This window comes from Acomys minous (genome assembly GCF_964271855.1).
Source record: "Acomys minous genome assembly, chromosome: 8".
Lineage (NCBI taxonomy): Eukaryota > Metazoa > Chordata > Mammalia > Rodentia > Muridae > Acomys > Acomys minous.
The window spans coordinates 78,367,199-78,382,613 of record NC_140489.1 but is presented as its reverse complement, the minus strand read 5'-3'; the positions used below and the strand labels follow the sequence as shown (position 1 = coordinate 78,382,613).

At 38.6% G+C, this 15,415-nt stretch overlaps 1 protein-coding gene across 24 annotated transcripts in view; it reads right to left on the bottom strand.

Moving 5' to 3' along the window:
- The window catches only part of HDAC9 (histone deacetylase 9), an 861,568-nt gene that overhangs the window by 356,969 nt on the left and 489,184 nt on the right, over positions 1-15,415 (bottom strand). For 17 of the 24 annotated variants that reach the window (XM_084791698.1, XM_084791708.1, XM_084791711.1 and 14 more), the window contains one exon: positions 1,739-1,870. The exons of the other annotated variants lie outside the window; for them this stretch is intronic. In XM_084791698.1, coding sequence (XP_084647824.1) covers positions 1,739-1,870 — 132 coding nt within the window. The remainder of the gene's footprint in view (positions 1-1,738; positions 1,871-15,415) is intronic. 24 annotated transcript variants of the gene reach the window in all.

The window sequence follows — 15,415 nt, the reverse complement described above, 5'->3', positions numbered from 1 at the left end:
AAATGTGTGAAATGACCATTTGCTTTTACACATCAATTGTGAAGAGGAGAAAAAAGACAAAAGAGCAGGCACGTGCACCTGTAAAGGGGAAGGAGAAAAAAAAAGGTAGAGAAGAGCCTGAGAGAAATGACATTCTGACTGCTGTGGTACTCTGCTAGCCTCCAACTGGGCACCTAAACTATTCTCCATCAAAATGCAGAGCTCACTCAAGTTGGGCGGAAGTCCACTGAGAAGCAGCATGGGACCTAGGTGAAGACACCTGTGTGCTGAAGTTCAGATCCTCCAGATACATTTAGACTCAGTGGAAAACCTAGTTTAAATTTTAAAAAGTAACAAAATGTTTATTAAAATATCTTTAGTGTCAGCCCAGATGCTGGAAGCATATACCCACAGAAGGCTCACTTCCCATCCCACATGAGATGAGAAGGGTGGGTTTTTACCATATAAAATTAAGAAAAAATTCTGTACTTTCAAACTTAGGATTCGATTACTATAAATTTGTGATTATGTTGGTATTGAAGATAAATATTGTTCATTTCTTCAAAATTTCTCATCCTCCAAGGATAAAGTTTTCAAAATGTAATCACTAATAGTTTTTTTTTTTCACATAACACCACCAATCTATTGTAATTAGAGAGGAGACTGAAATATTTTTTTTTTACAAACTGAAATAATCTGTCAAAATTTTAAGCTGCCCCATTATTTCACCCCTTTCAGACTCTTCTCTTGACTCTCCTCCTAATCTTGTTCTCGCTAAAGGAGAGACAGGAAACCCATTCATTCACCAGACATACGATGGGTGAGAGCTGCTCTGGGGAGAGCTAACACTAGCTGCCTACCCTAGAACAGTCTCACTTCTTTCAGAAGGAGAACATAGCTTCAGACCATAAACTCCTCCTCCTGCGCTTGGAGGAACCATCCAAGTACCAGTCATTTCTCTAAGTACCCAGGAAGTGGTAGCCGGTATCTCTGTGCAGCCCCTCAGGTTCCCGTAACCTTGAAAGGCAGTTGGCAGTGTGATTGGGGCTAGCCTGCTAGGTTCATGTAACCTTACGTGCTTCTCTTATTTCCTAACAGGCACAAATGGGATGAGGGGGTTTGTAAGTCATCAGGTTGAATTTCCTAACATGTTCACCCCACTGCTAACCAGGCAGCTAAAAAAATATGAACTCTTCCATTTGAGACTAGTGAAAATGACGATCTTTTCCCCTTCATAAAGAGCAGTGTTTCCCCCTCCTGCCATGAGTCCCAGGTCACTAGTAAACACATAAAGTCCTTTATGAGTTCTGTAAATTTGTTGAAAAGCCAAGGTTCTGCTGTTCCACATAGTTTAATTTTCCCAGTTGTATTTCCTATGTTCACGTCTGAGGGGGAGGGGCATGCTTTTCTTGAGCCTCCCTCAGCTCGTTTCTGATCAGATTTCATTAAGAGTTATAGTCTATTGGTTGGCATTTCCCAAATGGACTGTCTGTTTTTAAGAACAGGGCAAGCTTTGGTACTGCTTGCTGTGCATTGACTGACACATAGCTGTTTAACTCCCCCTTTCATTTCCTGCACAATACAGCTGGTGAATACATAGCAAGGTTGACTGAACTATTTGTGTTTTCAAATAAACTGCCTTTCAAGAAGTAGTTCTCAGAATAAGTTTTAATAATAACTGGGATTATTTATTCTAAACTTTAAAAAAAAATCCTATGACCAGCAAGTGTTAGTGTGTGACTACCCAATCCTCAATTACCTGTCACCTCAAACACTCGCTTCTTGAATGAAGTGACAACATTTCCATCCTTCCGCCTGAGTAAGGGGCTGCTTCTCCTCTCTGCCACTTTCTGTTTTAACCTGGACCGCACCTTCAAGTTGGGCTCTGAGGCTGGGAATTGAGACAAAGAAAATAGATAAAAATTAAAAAATAAAGAGCCAACTGCTCCTGTGTTGAAACTTAAAAAAAAAAAAAAAAAAAAAAAAGAAGAAGAAGAAAGCTGATCTTCTCCCAGTCCAATCTTCTCGAATTAAAAACCCAAGCATATAAGTGTTAACTCTAATCAACCAGACACATATAGTAATCATTTTATAAAATAAGTTGTCATCTTTCTCTTAACAAGAATGTGAAATGGAAACAAAAATAACTTTTCTACTTAACTTTTATCTAGCACAACTGTAATTGGTAATGGGAGGTTTAATCACTAATTATGGGTAGGTCCGAGGAAGATTTATTATTCTTCATTGGCTGGCCTCCGAATTCTCTCAAGACTGAACTTAAACAGCCACTAAAACAGTGACTTAATGTGAGCTTGGAGACCCTGACCCGGCTCCTGGCAATAAGAAGACACCTCTGCAGAGCATAATTTATGTCTAACTCTGACTCCAGAGATATTTCTTCATCGGTAGTTTCTACCCTAAAACTCTGGGAAAACACACCCAACACAACAATACAACGTGATCCAGTGTCACTGAGTGACTCTTTCTATGCCCTCAGCATCTGGTCATGAAAAAGGAGGCTGACCAAGCTGGGACTGAAAGTTTGGAGTTAAGATATATGCTTGAAAGCACAATCTCGAACCACCCATATATGTATGTATGTATGTATGTATGTGTATATATATATATATATATATATATGTGTGTGTGTGTGTGTGTGTGTGTGTACATACATACATATATACATATATATAACTATTTCTTTAGCTATATTATCCCAAATAGTGAATATATATGGTTATCATTACATTTTAAAATAATTATGTTAAAGGAATGGGAGCATTAAGTTCCAACTTTGTGTAGCAGAATCTTAGATGGTGGTAATAGTGGTGGTAGTGGTGGTAGTGGTGGAGGAGGAAGAGGAGGAAGAGGAGGAAGAGGAGGAGGAGGAGGAGGAGGAAGTGGTGTGAACAAGACTGTTTTTAATGACAACTAACATTTTCATTGTTGCAATAGAATCCCAACTATTTTATCAATACTAACTATCTCACACATAAAACATGCATATGCCATAGGCTCTATCTATAATGTTATAGTATTTATGAGGCAGTCAAACTACAGAGGGTGGATAACTTGTCCAAGTTTACAGAGGTAATGAGACAAAGCCTAGTCTGTGTGTAAGCACCCTGACCTATCCTAAATATGCTAGATGCTCCTCTTTTCCTTATAGAAGGACCTCATACAAACTAGAAAACAGCTTTTTTAAAGTGCCTGTGGCCATCCACAGTAGACACAACATTCTTGGAGTTTCTGCTCAATTAAGTCTTTCCTTTGAAAGAACGGTAGCAGCAGAGCTCAGAGCACACCCACACCCCCACACCCATAAGACATCAATTGCCTGTACCTATTTGCTCCCTATTCTCTTCCCTGTGGCTGTCAGCTTAAACTGAGAACTACTGTATTTCTTGTATATAAAAATAAAGCAAGATCTTTTGTTTTTTATTGTGTATTTGATACTGTGCCTGAAAATACTGACATTATAGGAATGAAGGTTTGTGAGTCTCTAATCTTTACTATACTGGCACTCTCTCTGTTTTGCCCATGATCTACTCAGAAAAAAAAAGAGTTTGGATTTGGATTTTGTTGTTGTTTGTTTGTTTGTTTAGATTCAGATCTTTGTACAACTTTCAATGAAACCTAATAGACTAAACATTAAAAATATGGAGCCCAGAAAGAATAAAACCACTGACTTTTCACTTCATGAGGCAATGGATGGGAGACAAAGGATGCTTATTGTTGGCCTCAGTGTTGTACATCCTGCCTTCTCTTCCTCCCTGAATGTCAGTGATCCATGACTTGGAACTGAAGATTCAGCTGTTCCTTCACCCTCAGCCATGGGAATGGCTTCTCACTCTTGCCATTTTCTGGGTATCTCCACATCCCTTTAACCCTGTTCACTGCTATGTAGACAACATTGCCAGTTAGCAATTATAGTAAGTTCCATAGCCTTTCTCCCTTTTCTCATCCATCCATCACATTGTTGGCATAGACAACTCGACTCTAATTAAGAGTCTTTATAAGCTGCAGTTAATGGAGAATTGAATGGAATAATGTCTTAAATAAGGCATTGGTTAGTTTTAAACCAGAGAAGATATGGCACCAGGGACAGTAGGCAATGTTGAGACATCATTGGTCATCAGTATGGGAAGAAGATAGCAGTATTAGCATGCAAAATATTATATATATATGATTTTGTAAATCTAGAAAACACCTGAATTTCCAAACACCAGAAATCATGGACACACCATCACCTGCAACATAAATGCATATTTGAAAACTGCAATGTAAATGCTTTTGAGGCAAGGCCATATCCAATGGTTCTAGCAAAAGCTTCTGTCTGAATTTCAGCAATTTGTAGTCATTAGAGACTTAAATGTGTCAGTGGTGAGGATGAGGATGAGAGTGTAATGACAGACAGTCACCAGGCAAACCTTTGCATAACTCTATACACTCAGTTTGAAGATTTACAGACCCTACCAGCACTGCTGGAGATGATACAAACACCCAGGCAAGAGGATTACTGAGCAGCTCTTGTAACCTTAGAGTTACTTTCACTTTCTCTGTGCCTCTGTGTCTCTGTGTCTGTGTCTGTGTGTGTGTCTGTCTGTGTGTGTGTGTGTCTGTCTGTCTGTCTGTCTGTCTGTCTGTCTGTCTCTCTCTCTCTCTCTTTCAAACTTTTGCTTTCAATGCTCTAATCTCCATTAAAAGCTGGAGATCTCCATGTTACACACTTACAAATCCTGAGAGGTCAGAAGATGACTGATGTTAAAGAACATCGGCTTCTCTATGAATACACTTCACGGCCAGTTGTACTAGTCAGCGTTTCATCTCCACCTCAAAGCTACTCTCTGCATTTCAATGAATCAAAACCTAAAGAAGGCCTGATTTTTAGCGTATGTACCATCTGAATGTGTCTGCCTGCTCATATGAAAAGCTTACATAGAAAATTATCTCCAAAGTCCAGGGTTGAGAAAAACAAAAACAAAAACAAAAACAAACAAAAAAAACACCTTAAGCAGAATGGACCCAGGACCCTTTTCTTATCTCATTTCAAAGAAAAAAGAACAAAAGTCAGAACACACATCTGAATAATGGTTCTTGAATGAAAGGCTTTTAAATCTTTATTCTCCTACTCATCTCAATGGTGCAGAATGTACTTGCTGGGCATAAGAATCAAATCAGGACATTAGGAGTATACTGAGTACTAGAAGCATGGTTTAACAAGTTAGAAATCCCCACTATGTGGCCCAGGCTGGGAAACACTAGGAAACTGGTGTGTCACAGGGTATTTAAGGATGAGCAAGGAAAATCATGATTTGCTTGTGTACCTCTCCATACAGACCCATAGGAAACCCTCTGTGGAAGTGTGCAGGCCGCTGACACAGGCAGACATGAGTCAAACTTTGGTGCTAACTTTTATATGTGCTAACCCTAATCATGGGACAGGAGATTAATCTTGGCAAATTGTTTAGTTATCTATGAAAGTACAGTAGCAATATTGTTCATTGCACATCGTGGCAAAAGATTGAAAGGTTCTCTCTGAATGCCTGATGTGGCCCATATTGTGGGGACCCACGCCAAATTCTGCCATGTCAGAAATCCTGTGCTTAGGCTGTATGCTGTGACCTTCGAGTTGCTGACCTTTACCTCATCACGAGGTCTTGTGTTGTAGGCCATCCTTGGACTATTTACCTTTGAAAGAAGTAGAGAAGTCTCCACTTGGAACCACCCAGAGGATCTAGGAAGTTCTTACAAGGAACTACTCAGAGAACTAGGAAGTTCTACAGGGAGCGATTTAGGCTATTGCATTCTTGCCCAGGGGCTAGGGTGAGTGAGATAAGAATAGTCCTATTGACCTTGCCCTATATATGTTCCTGCTAGTCAGCAATAAAGTGAATCTTGATCAGAAATGTCCTGACTTGATTCATTATTCCTTGCGTCTCTGCATCCTACTTTCAATCCCCACTCCCTCTTTCAGGTGAACCCTGATTCGATTTTTCCCGCGGGCTGGGACCCGACACCATAGAAGACTAAAGAAATTATACTAAAATAAAACACAACCAATAAAATAAAAACCACAATAAGACTGACACATGCCTACAAGTGGTAGACTCCTGAGCTCAGTGCAACACTATCTGTTAAAACTGTAAAAGTACTAATTCTTCTGCAGACTTCCAATATTATTTAAAATGTTTTATTAGTAACTGACCACATATTTTCTTTGTTTTTTTAAAGTATAATTTCTACTTATTTTTTTGAAATGTATCAGTAGCTATTGACAATGGGTACCTACTGTGTACATTTTGTCTTAGTAAAGTTTTAAAAATTAAACTATTATTGTATTTTATGTGTATAGGCATTTTGCCTGTATGTTTATCAATGCACCACCATGAATGACGGCCCATAGAGGTCAGAGGTGTGAAACAGACTCTTGGAACTAGAGTTTTGGATGATTTTGTGGCACAATGTGGATGCAGGTAATTGAAATAGGAAGAGCAGCCAGCACTCTTATCTGGGAGCCACGTTTCCAGCTAATGTTTAATCCTAGTTATGAATGTTCTTTACACTAATAATTTTGTCATAAATATTCAATATCACACATTATGGAATGCAAAAAAATCTCCATTAGGAATGATTATAAGGGGAGAAAAAGGAGGCCATTGAGTTAAGAAACACTTATGCAAATAATATCTTAAATAAATAATTTCAGAATATTAGCTAGGATGATTATTAATCAAGAGTAAGATTAGGTTACTAAATATTTCATTATACTAACAGGTCTTGGTTTGGAAAATTCAAGGAGTTAGAGCATCTGCCTTAAATGTCTAGCTCTAGGATCACAGGAGAAGGTCACACGTCTAATTCCAACCTTAGAGCTTCTCTCTGGCATGATTCACTCTTCCCTGGTGTACTGGGCATCTGTCCATTCAGGCACACCACTTTCAACCCGCTGAAGTTTTCCTTGCCATTCTCTACCTGTCCTCTTTCTTAGACACTGATGTTTGTAGCGCTTTGTCACTTGAAAGGGGACAGTCTAGCAACTGTTCAGTCTGTGTCCTGCATGGAAATTATGCTTTCTGGGGTAGCTCCTGCTCATCATTTATGCTCCTTTTGTAAATGTCTCATCAGTACATATTATCATTATGAAAGACACTGGGAGGCCCACTATGCTCTCTAGCCTAGTGAGTTAAAAGGCACTAGATCATCAGACATGGTAGCCCATTCTGCTAATAATCCCAGTGCTTGGGAGACAGGAAGAAGGGCAAAGAGCTTGAGAACAGCTTAAGGCAACATAGAAAGACTATGAAAAAAAAAAAGATGCAACTTATTATAATTAAAAGTTCCATAGTTAAGCCAGATGCACGGATCTCTGTGAGTTTGAGGCTAGCCTGGTCTACAAAACAAGTCTAGGACAGCCAAGGATACACAGAGAAATCCTGTCTCAACAAAACAAAACAAAACAAAAAACAACAATAAAACAAAACAAAAAACCAAAATAAAACCCAAAACCCAAAAAGCTCTCTAATTAGACAAAGCATTATGAATCTTTGAAAGTGGCATTCAGTATAAGTAACTCTCTTGGCTTGTATAATATGAATCTTTAATGTTATGAGTCAGTTTCTACATTCTGATAATATGTCTAATTATAACCATTTAAAAATATGAAATTCATATATAAAATCTTTAAAAACCACTTGGGGGAAGTCTGACTTCCAATAACTAGCCACATTTGTGGTAATATGTGAGTGCCATTTCCTACAGCTCCTCTGAGAAATTCCACAGCACATCTTTCTTTATCTTATTGAAAATATGCTACCAATGTCTGCTTTTAACAGAGACTTTCCTTTTCAAAACCTGTTGGTAACCCTTTACTCACTAACTCAGTTCATGGTGAATCTTCTCAAGCGTTCAACATATAATACTCATTACTTTCTTCTGATTATACAAATCATATGTGTTTTGGACGTTGAAGCATGGACAACATAACATACTCTGATAACACATTTGTTTTGTGTTTTACATGTAAAGAATTATGAGGATTAGAATCAAATTATATGTACATATATAACATTGTTTTTATATGATAATATATTATGTGTCCTGTCCCAGGAACTTACATATTCTTTAAAACACTTCCATTTGCTTCAGTTTTCTCTTAGAAGTCTGGCATAGGTAGATGTTCATGCCCTCATATAAAACAATAGAGGAGCCAGGTGCAGTGCCGCACACCTTTAACCCCAGCACCTGGGAAGCAGAGGCAGGTGGATCTCTGTGAGCCAGCCTGGTCTACAAGTTGAGTCCAGGACAGCAGTGCTACACAGAAAAACACTGTCTCAGAAAACCAAACCAAACCAAACCAAACCAACCAAACAACAACAACAACAACAACAACAACAACAAATATAAGTAGAGGACTTGCCTACAACTTAGATTACTCACACTGACCTGTAAAATATGAATGATGCGGTGATATTTGTTATACTGTTATTTAAAGCATAACAAAAATGAGAAAAGTCTACACACCCAGTAGGGAGACAGTTGGATGAATCTGTAGAAACCAAGAGTGCAGATACCTGCCTGAACATTATATTACATAGTAAAGCATAAATTAAAGATAAAGATGGATTTAATGTTGCTAAGACACTATCCTGGCTTCAAGTGGACCCTCAGTTGTCACACAGTTTTTCTCTACAGGTATAAAAGAGAACTAGTGCATGTCAGATCACATAGCTGGAGAAAAGCAAGACTGGCCACTTTTGGTTTTGAAGGTGGAGTCTACATCAGAGACTGCTGGCAGCATTCAGAAGCTAGAGGATGCAGGAAAAGATGTCTACTTGGAGACTCCACACAGAGGCACAGCTCTGCTGATATGTGACGCTAGTCCAGTATGCCACACTTCAACATACAGAACTGATAGATAATAGATGTGCTTGTTCTCTTACCACTTAGGTTTGTGGAAATGTGTTACAGCAGCCATTGGGAACTGATTGCACTGACTCAAGAAATCCAAGATGGACATTGTTTTAGAAGTTTGGTACCTGCAGGATGCTAGCTCTGAGTGGGTATGGTTTTACTGGGATGTGTATTTATTGTCTTATTTCTAAGTGACAAGGTAGGGTAGTAAAGAGAATTATTAATGATATATCCCAATGCTTAGCAAAAGATAACAATTTATTTAAAATTACTACTTACCACTTAGTAATATTTAATCTCATACAAAAAGCAAATGTTTTATTAGTATATTTGCTTAGACACAATACAAAAAGGCAAAAAAGTGTATTTTTAAAATTTGAATCACTGAGTGTTCTATTGAGTATAAATTAAGAATATTTTATTTTAGCCTTAAAATACTAATAGCACTTTTAAAATAATGAAATAACCATGGCAAGCAAACAATTTCCAAAATTGTTATGTTTCTCGCTCAGAGAACCCATCTGAAATATTAAATGATTAAGCTAAATATTCTATCATGATGCTGATGCTTAAGAACAGTTTTCCCTCTTGGTTCAATGTAAATAAAAAAGAATGAAGCTTAACCTCTAATTATTTTATAAAATGTAGTTAGTTAAAATTAATTTTACTTTTATATAAGATCTTTATGGTATGTGATGAAATTCCAGTCTCTTACAATTTAGTCAGCTAAATATTAAATATAGCCTTCCATCTGGTAAATCAATTTAACAGGCATAATTGTGCCTCACCGTAACTCAATAAGACACTGAGGAAATTATTGAAATGATATTTCTTTCACTTTAAAAATAGAATTATGTAGAATTTCAGCATGCTTTGCCTTTTTAAAGTTACAGTCAACAAGGGGGGGCACCATACTTCTTCACAGGAGTTTCCAATGAGAAACCCAACCACTAAGTGGGTAGCCTGTGCTATCTAACATCCAGCAGCGACGTAAATCACCTGTGCTATCACCCAGTGAACATGCCACACTGCTCACATGGCTTTAACAACAACATATTATCCAGTAGCTAAAACTTTAATTAGAGATGTGGTTTGAAGAGGTTGGAAGGGTTCAAAGAATGACATTTTTGTTTTTGTTTTTGAACAGATCTTCTGTCTCAGGTGGTTTAAATGCTTTGCTTTCTTAGAGTACAAATAAAGGAATATGGCTGGGTTCCTAATTGTTGGCTTTATTTAGATTCACGATTTCTTCATTAGTAATAAACATCGGGCAAAAAGAAGAATGACGCACTCCTTTCATAAAATACTGAGCATTTGTTCCATGGAAAGTTTATCCTGGGATTATGAAAGAAAAAAATAAAGACTGAGAAAGGTGATGAGTTCTTAAAGAAACAAAATAAACAGAAGAAAAACTATCAGCCTGGACAAGAGGAGAGGAAGAAGATGGAGCCAAAGGTGAATCCAGTGGTCTAGAATGGATGGTTTAAACATTAGCAGTAAAAGAATAAAATCTAGAGGAAGTGTTGGGGACCAAGATAGGGATAACCTACTTCAAAAGTCTTAAGGGTAAACATCTCAGAAGGACCAACCCGGGATCAACAAGAGGCATGAAGTTTCAAACTCTGGACAATAGCTTAGTGATTAATATTGGCTAAAAAGTGTTAGACCCTGAGTTTCACCAAAACTCAGATAACAAACTTGCCAAAACATTGTCAGTGAGCCAGGTGTGGTGACACATGCCTTTAATCAAAGTACTCAGGGGAGGCAGAGGTTTGCTATGATTTTCAGGCCAGCTTGGTCTATGAAAGGAGTTCAGGGCAGCAAAGGCTACACAGAGAAACCCTGTCTCAAAAGAAAAGCAAAAGCAAAAACAAAACAACACACACACACACACACACAAAACAAAAAAAACAATAAAAATCCCCAAGAAAAATAAAACTGCCAGTGCTATCTACAGTTGTGGATTTAGATCTCAGATTATGATTTAAAGGGAAAGAAGTTGAGGCTATCTTGATCAGTCTTCAACTTTGGGTGTAAAAGCTAGGCTAACTACCAACAAAAACACCAACAGATAGGAAAAGACCAGAATGGGAAGCAGATGCTGAAGAAAGCTCAGAGAACACCCCAGAACGTGTGGCAGAGGGCTTAAAGAGCCAGAAATTAGAGCTTCCTTCTGTCAATCAGTATCTTGTGTGGTTTCCCTGTTTAAGACTTGCACAAGGGCAGGCCAGTCAACATTGCAGAATGAATGGGGGAGGGGCACATGAGGCCCCACCTCGGTCACAGAGAAATTGGCAGTTGATATGGTATGAGAGGAGAGACAGTTATTTGGCTTTGTTTTGTTATTTTTGGTTTTGCTGCTTTTGTTTTACTGTGGCTTCTGGTACGTTGACCACGCTCCAATGATCTTACACTCAGGTACATGGTGGCACTAACTGGACTTAGTTGGTTTAAGGAGTGAAAACTGACATGAAGTTAGGGGAGGGTATGTTGGGGGTCAGGAGAGGGGGCAGGAGGGGCAGAGGGGTAGATATGATCAAAATACTTTGTATAGACAATGAAATTCTCACTAAATACAAAGACTATCAGAAAAACTAAAGAAATGTCAAAAAACAGGGCTGGACTGTAGGCTCCTCCTTGCTTTATGCACATCAATGCAAGAGAGATGCATTAGTGACGACAGAGGGCAGGCAGAAGTACAGACTGTACGGCGGACAGACAGTCAGCAGTGAAGGTAGACCCCAAGATCAAGACATAGGAGCTGAGAATGCCTAAAGCAAATCATCACACAAACACACAGAACCCAAACCTAATGACTGGGAGGTCCTGAAAGTTCTTGGAGTCCTTTTAGAATACTCATCTGAGTCAAACCTCTTCCGAATAATGCTGAATAAACATTACTGAATGCATCCATGCAGGCAATGGTGGAATAACTCCAAGCTTGAGACCAGAAGCAAGAAGATAAAAGTTACAGCCTGTATGAGAGTGTTTGGAAGTATTATTAAAGGAGTATGTCAACAGAAGGTTCGGAGGATGCTCATGTTTGTTAGGGAATGGCTAAGTAAAGTCTCTTGAAATCTGACTCTGAGGAAGTGAGAACCACAGACTATCTCTTAATCCATTCAATGTTCTCAGTATACCCACAGCTTCTGGTGGAGCCCAAGTGCTGAACGAAAAGTTTGCTTTCATTTCCCTGGTCTCCTGTCTTATTTAGAAAATAACTGAATGGGTCAACTGTGAAAACTACTCTATTTGAGTAGCTTGAATTAGTAATGAAACTCTAGGAAGAATAACAACACCAAAGGACACACCTAATAGTACTTTCTGTTTTGTTCAATCTCCATTTTGTGAAGAAGTAGAAATCAATTCATGGCCATTAGGAAGATGGCTAGCCTCTGACCTCTAGCACTATTCCATTCTCTTCTCCATTAAACCTCCAATTATACATAAAACATATGCAATGTCTTGCACTCCAATTTCATCTCTACAAGGTTGAACAATACTTTCTAACCCACATAAAGTCTCAACCTGTAACAAGGAAAAATTTCAAACTCACAAGTTCCCTGTTCATACAAACTGCCTGAATTTTTGTCTTTTAAATTCTGAGAGAGAGAGAGAGAGAGAGAGAGAGAGAGAGAGAGAGAGAGAGAGAGAGAGAGAGAGAGAGAGAGAGAGAAGAAGAAGAAGAAGAAGAAGGAGGAGGAGGAGGAAGAGGAGGAGGAGGAGGAGGAGGCTGAGACAGACAGACAGGCAGGCAGGCAGGCAGGCAGACAGACAGAGAAACAGAGAGAGACAGAGAGATCTGAGACTTAACAAACAGAGTGTTTCCAAATGCAGCACACCACCTTCTCTTACTGCACTTGGTATTTTCCTGTGACCTCATACGATTCAGGCCTTGGATGTTCTTAGGATCTCCAAAGTCAACAATTCAATCAGTGTACTTTAAAGCCAAGGTTGGGCTTACACTGCTACCATGCCACCCTAGCACAGATTTTCATCACTGACCTATATAGCATTTTCTTTCCTGATTTGAATCACCAAAAGTCAGCCTATCACTTTCTCTTCTAGGCAGCATATAAAATCATTTTGTGTGTTTGCAATAAGTAGGTATAACATTTCTCCAAGAAACCAAGTATATCCTCTTAATAAGTCCCAAGAGAAGCCATTTTGCATGCATTTATAGGCAACTATAATGGAAACATAATAGCAGTCTCTAAGAACATCAGTAAAAGCTAATAATTATTCTTCGTAATTTTATAGCTTGTTGTACATGAATTACAATACATTTTAAGAAACTTCTCCATGAAATTTTGAAACACATATAAAATGTTTATTATTTATACATTCACAAACCTACCTATTCCCCTAAAGAAATCTAACAGATTTTGAACATAGACTTTTTGTAGGTAGACCCTAACATATTTTGCACCATTTGACGTTTGTAGTGCCTCATATTATCACTGATGTTTTGAACAGTAGGTATGGTTGCACTGAAGTTAGTTTGCAAATGGTACAAGTTAAATGGATTTGGTTTTCTGTTTTTATTATAATGGATACAATGCAGTGCTTTACTTTTAGCAAAACTTCCCTTTTCGATGATACTAAGTAGCTGATATTTTCTTAAGCCCAAGGAATGAGGGGCAGAGATGTGAAGTAGCACTTGCTGTCTTCAAGCCTGAACTGCACCTGTGGCTCTATAGCACATGAAGTGAAGGCAGAATCAAGGAGCTACATCCCTGAGTGTTCCCAGGACTATACGCCAGCAAGCAACAATGAGATATGTGTGCGGGGTTATTTTATGAGATCATTAAGCTATGTAGATAGGATGCTTAGAACACTATCTAGCTCCCCCTGATTTGATCACTTCCCCTTGGTGGGGAGGCTCAGAGCACAACAAGGAAAGGGAAGCAGGCCATCCTGATGAGACCTGATAGGCTATGGCCATATGGTAGGGGAGGAGATCCCCTTCTGTCAGAGGGCTAGGGGAGGGGAATAGGGTAAATAGGGGCATAGGGGGTGGGGGAACAGGAAGATACAAGTTAGGGGATAACATTCTGGATGTAACTGAATACATTATAATACATTAAAATTTTTTAATACATTAAAATTTTAAAGAAGAATACTATCTAGCACAAAGAGAGAACTGCTATCTAATCCCGTCTCATAAATGTATCTGTCCATTAACCTATATTATTATTTTCAAACTTGAATTTTTATGATGTTGCTGAATATCACATCAAAACAAGCTGCCACAGTCTTGATTGTTGATACTTTATAATGTGACAAAGCACTATGCTTGAAGTTAAAACACCATTAAGCTCACTATGCTTCATGTTCCTCTTGATATAAACATTCTTTATTACTCAACCATGATTTCCATCACAGCAGACACAGAGCATGCCACAGAAGAACATGGTATTTGTTTAACAAGCCAGACACAATGCCAATATGAAGAACTCAATATGATCCCATTATATTCTTAACATTTAAAAAAACCCAATAAAACATGCATTTTGTACCAATTAGAGGTTTGCACACATTTATGCTTTGCAGTAGTTGGTCATGAGCAAAACAATATAAAATAGCACAGCTGTGTCACATAAAAATATTGTTATCTGCACTGTTGATAGCATAAAAATAAACCACAACTCTGGCCATTGGAGAAATGATACAGTTAGGAGGGACAATAAGTGTTTAAGTATAATCTAGGGACCAAGGGAAAATGACTGGGTTGAACTGTGAGGCTTCAGCAGCCATGCTGGGAGTGGAGTAGGAGGAAGACTCATAGGGTCCGGATACTTAGGGTTTTGTATTTGAATGGTGAGCGGGCAATGAAGGTCTGAAGAAATTCACCAAGGGAAAGCATAGCTTCGGTATGAAAATTCCCACAAAACTTTGAATAGGAGAGTCGCCAGGCTCCATCTCCCCATTGGGGGGAGAAATGTTGGCAGCCTTTCACTTTTACATATCTGAGAACTACATAAACTCTACCTAGACATCTGGAGTGAATGGCCAGTATTCCTTCTGACACTCCTGATGCAATCAATTCTATTGTAGGAGTGACTGATTCTGGGTTGTTCACGAGCCAGGATGCTCAAGTGAGATAGTTCTGGGAAATTTCCAGAAAAACTAAGGAACAATGCTTGCTTTTGTGTTCTTAAGGTGTGAAGAAGTAAACCTTGGGCTCTTGGGTCTCCGTGTTAGTATGTAGACATTATTGTTATCCAAGAAGTCCTGCAGAGCTCAGAACAGGCCTCACTGCATGTAGTAACAATTGAACACAATGGCTTCATATGTCATGTAAGCATCTGAGCCCAAGGAAGATTCAATAAAATAAATAGATCCCATTTGAGCCAAACTATTGGATTTTTATCTTTAGAGTCCTGAAAAAGTCTGTTCAGAGATTATTTATGGGGTGACTTAATTTTCAGTGCATCCAAACTTAGTGGAGGTAGTTAGCTATGATGGTTAGTGAGCTGGGAGTGGAGGGTTATGTCACTGCTAGGCTTGCTTTGCCCATTGC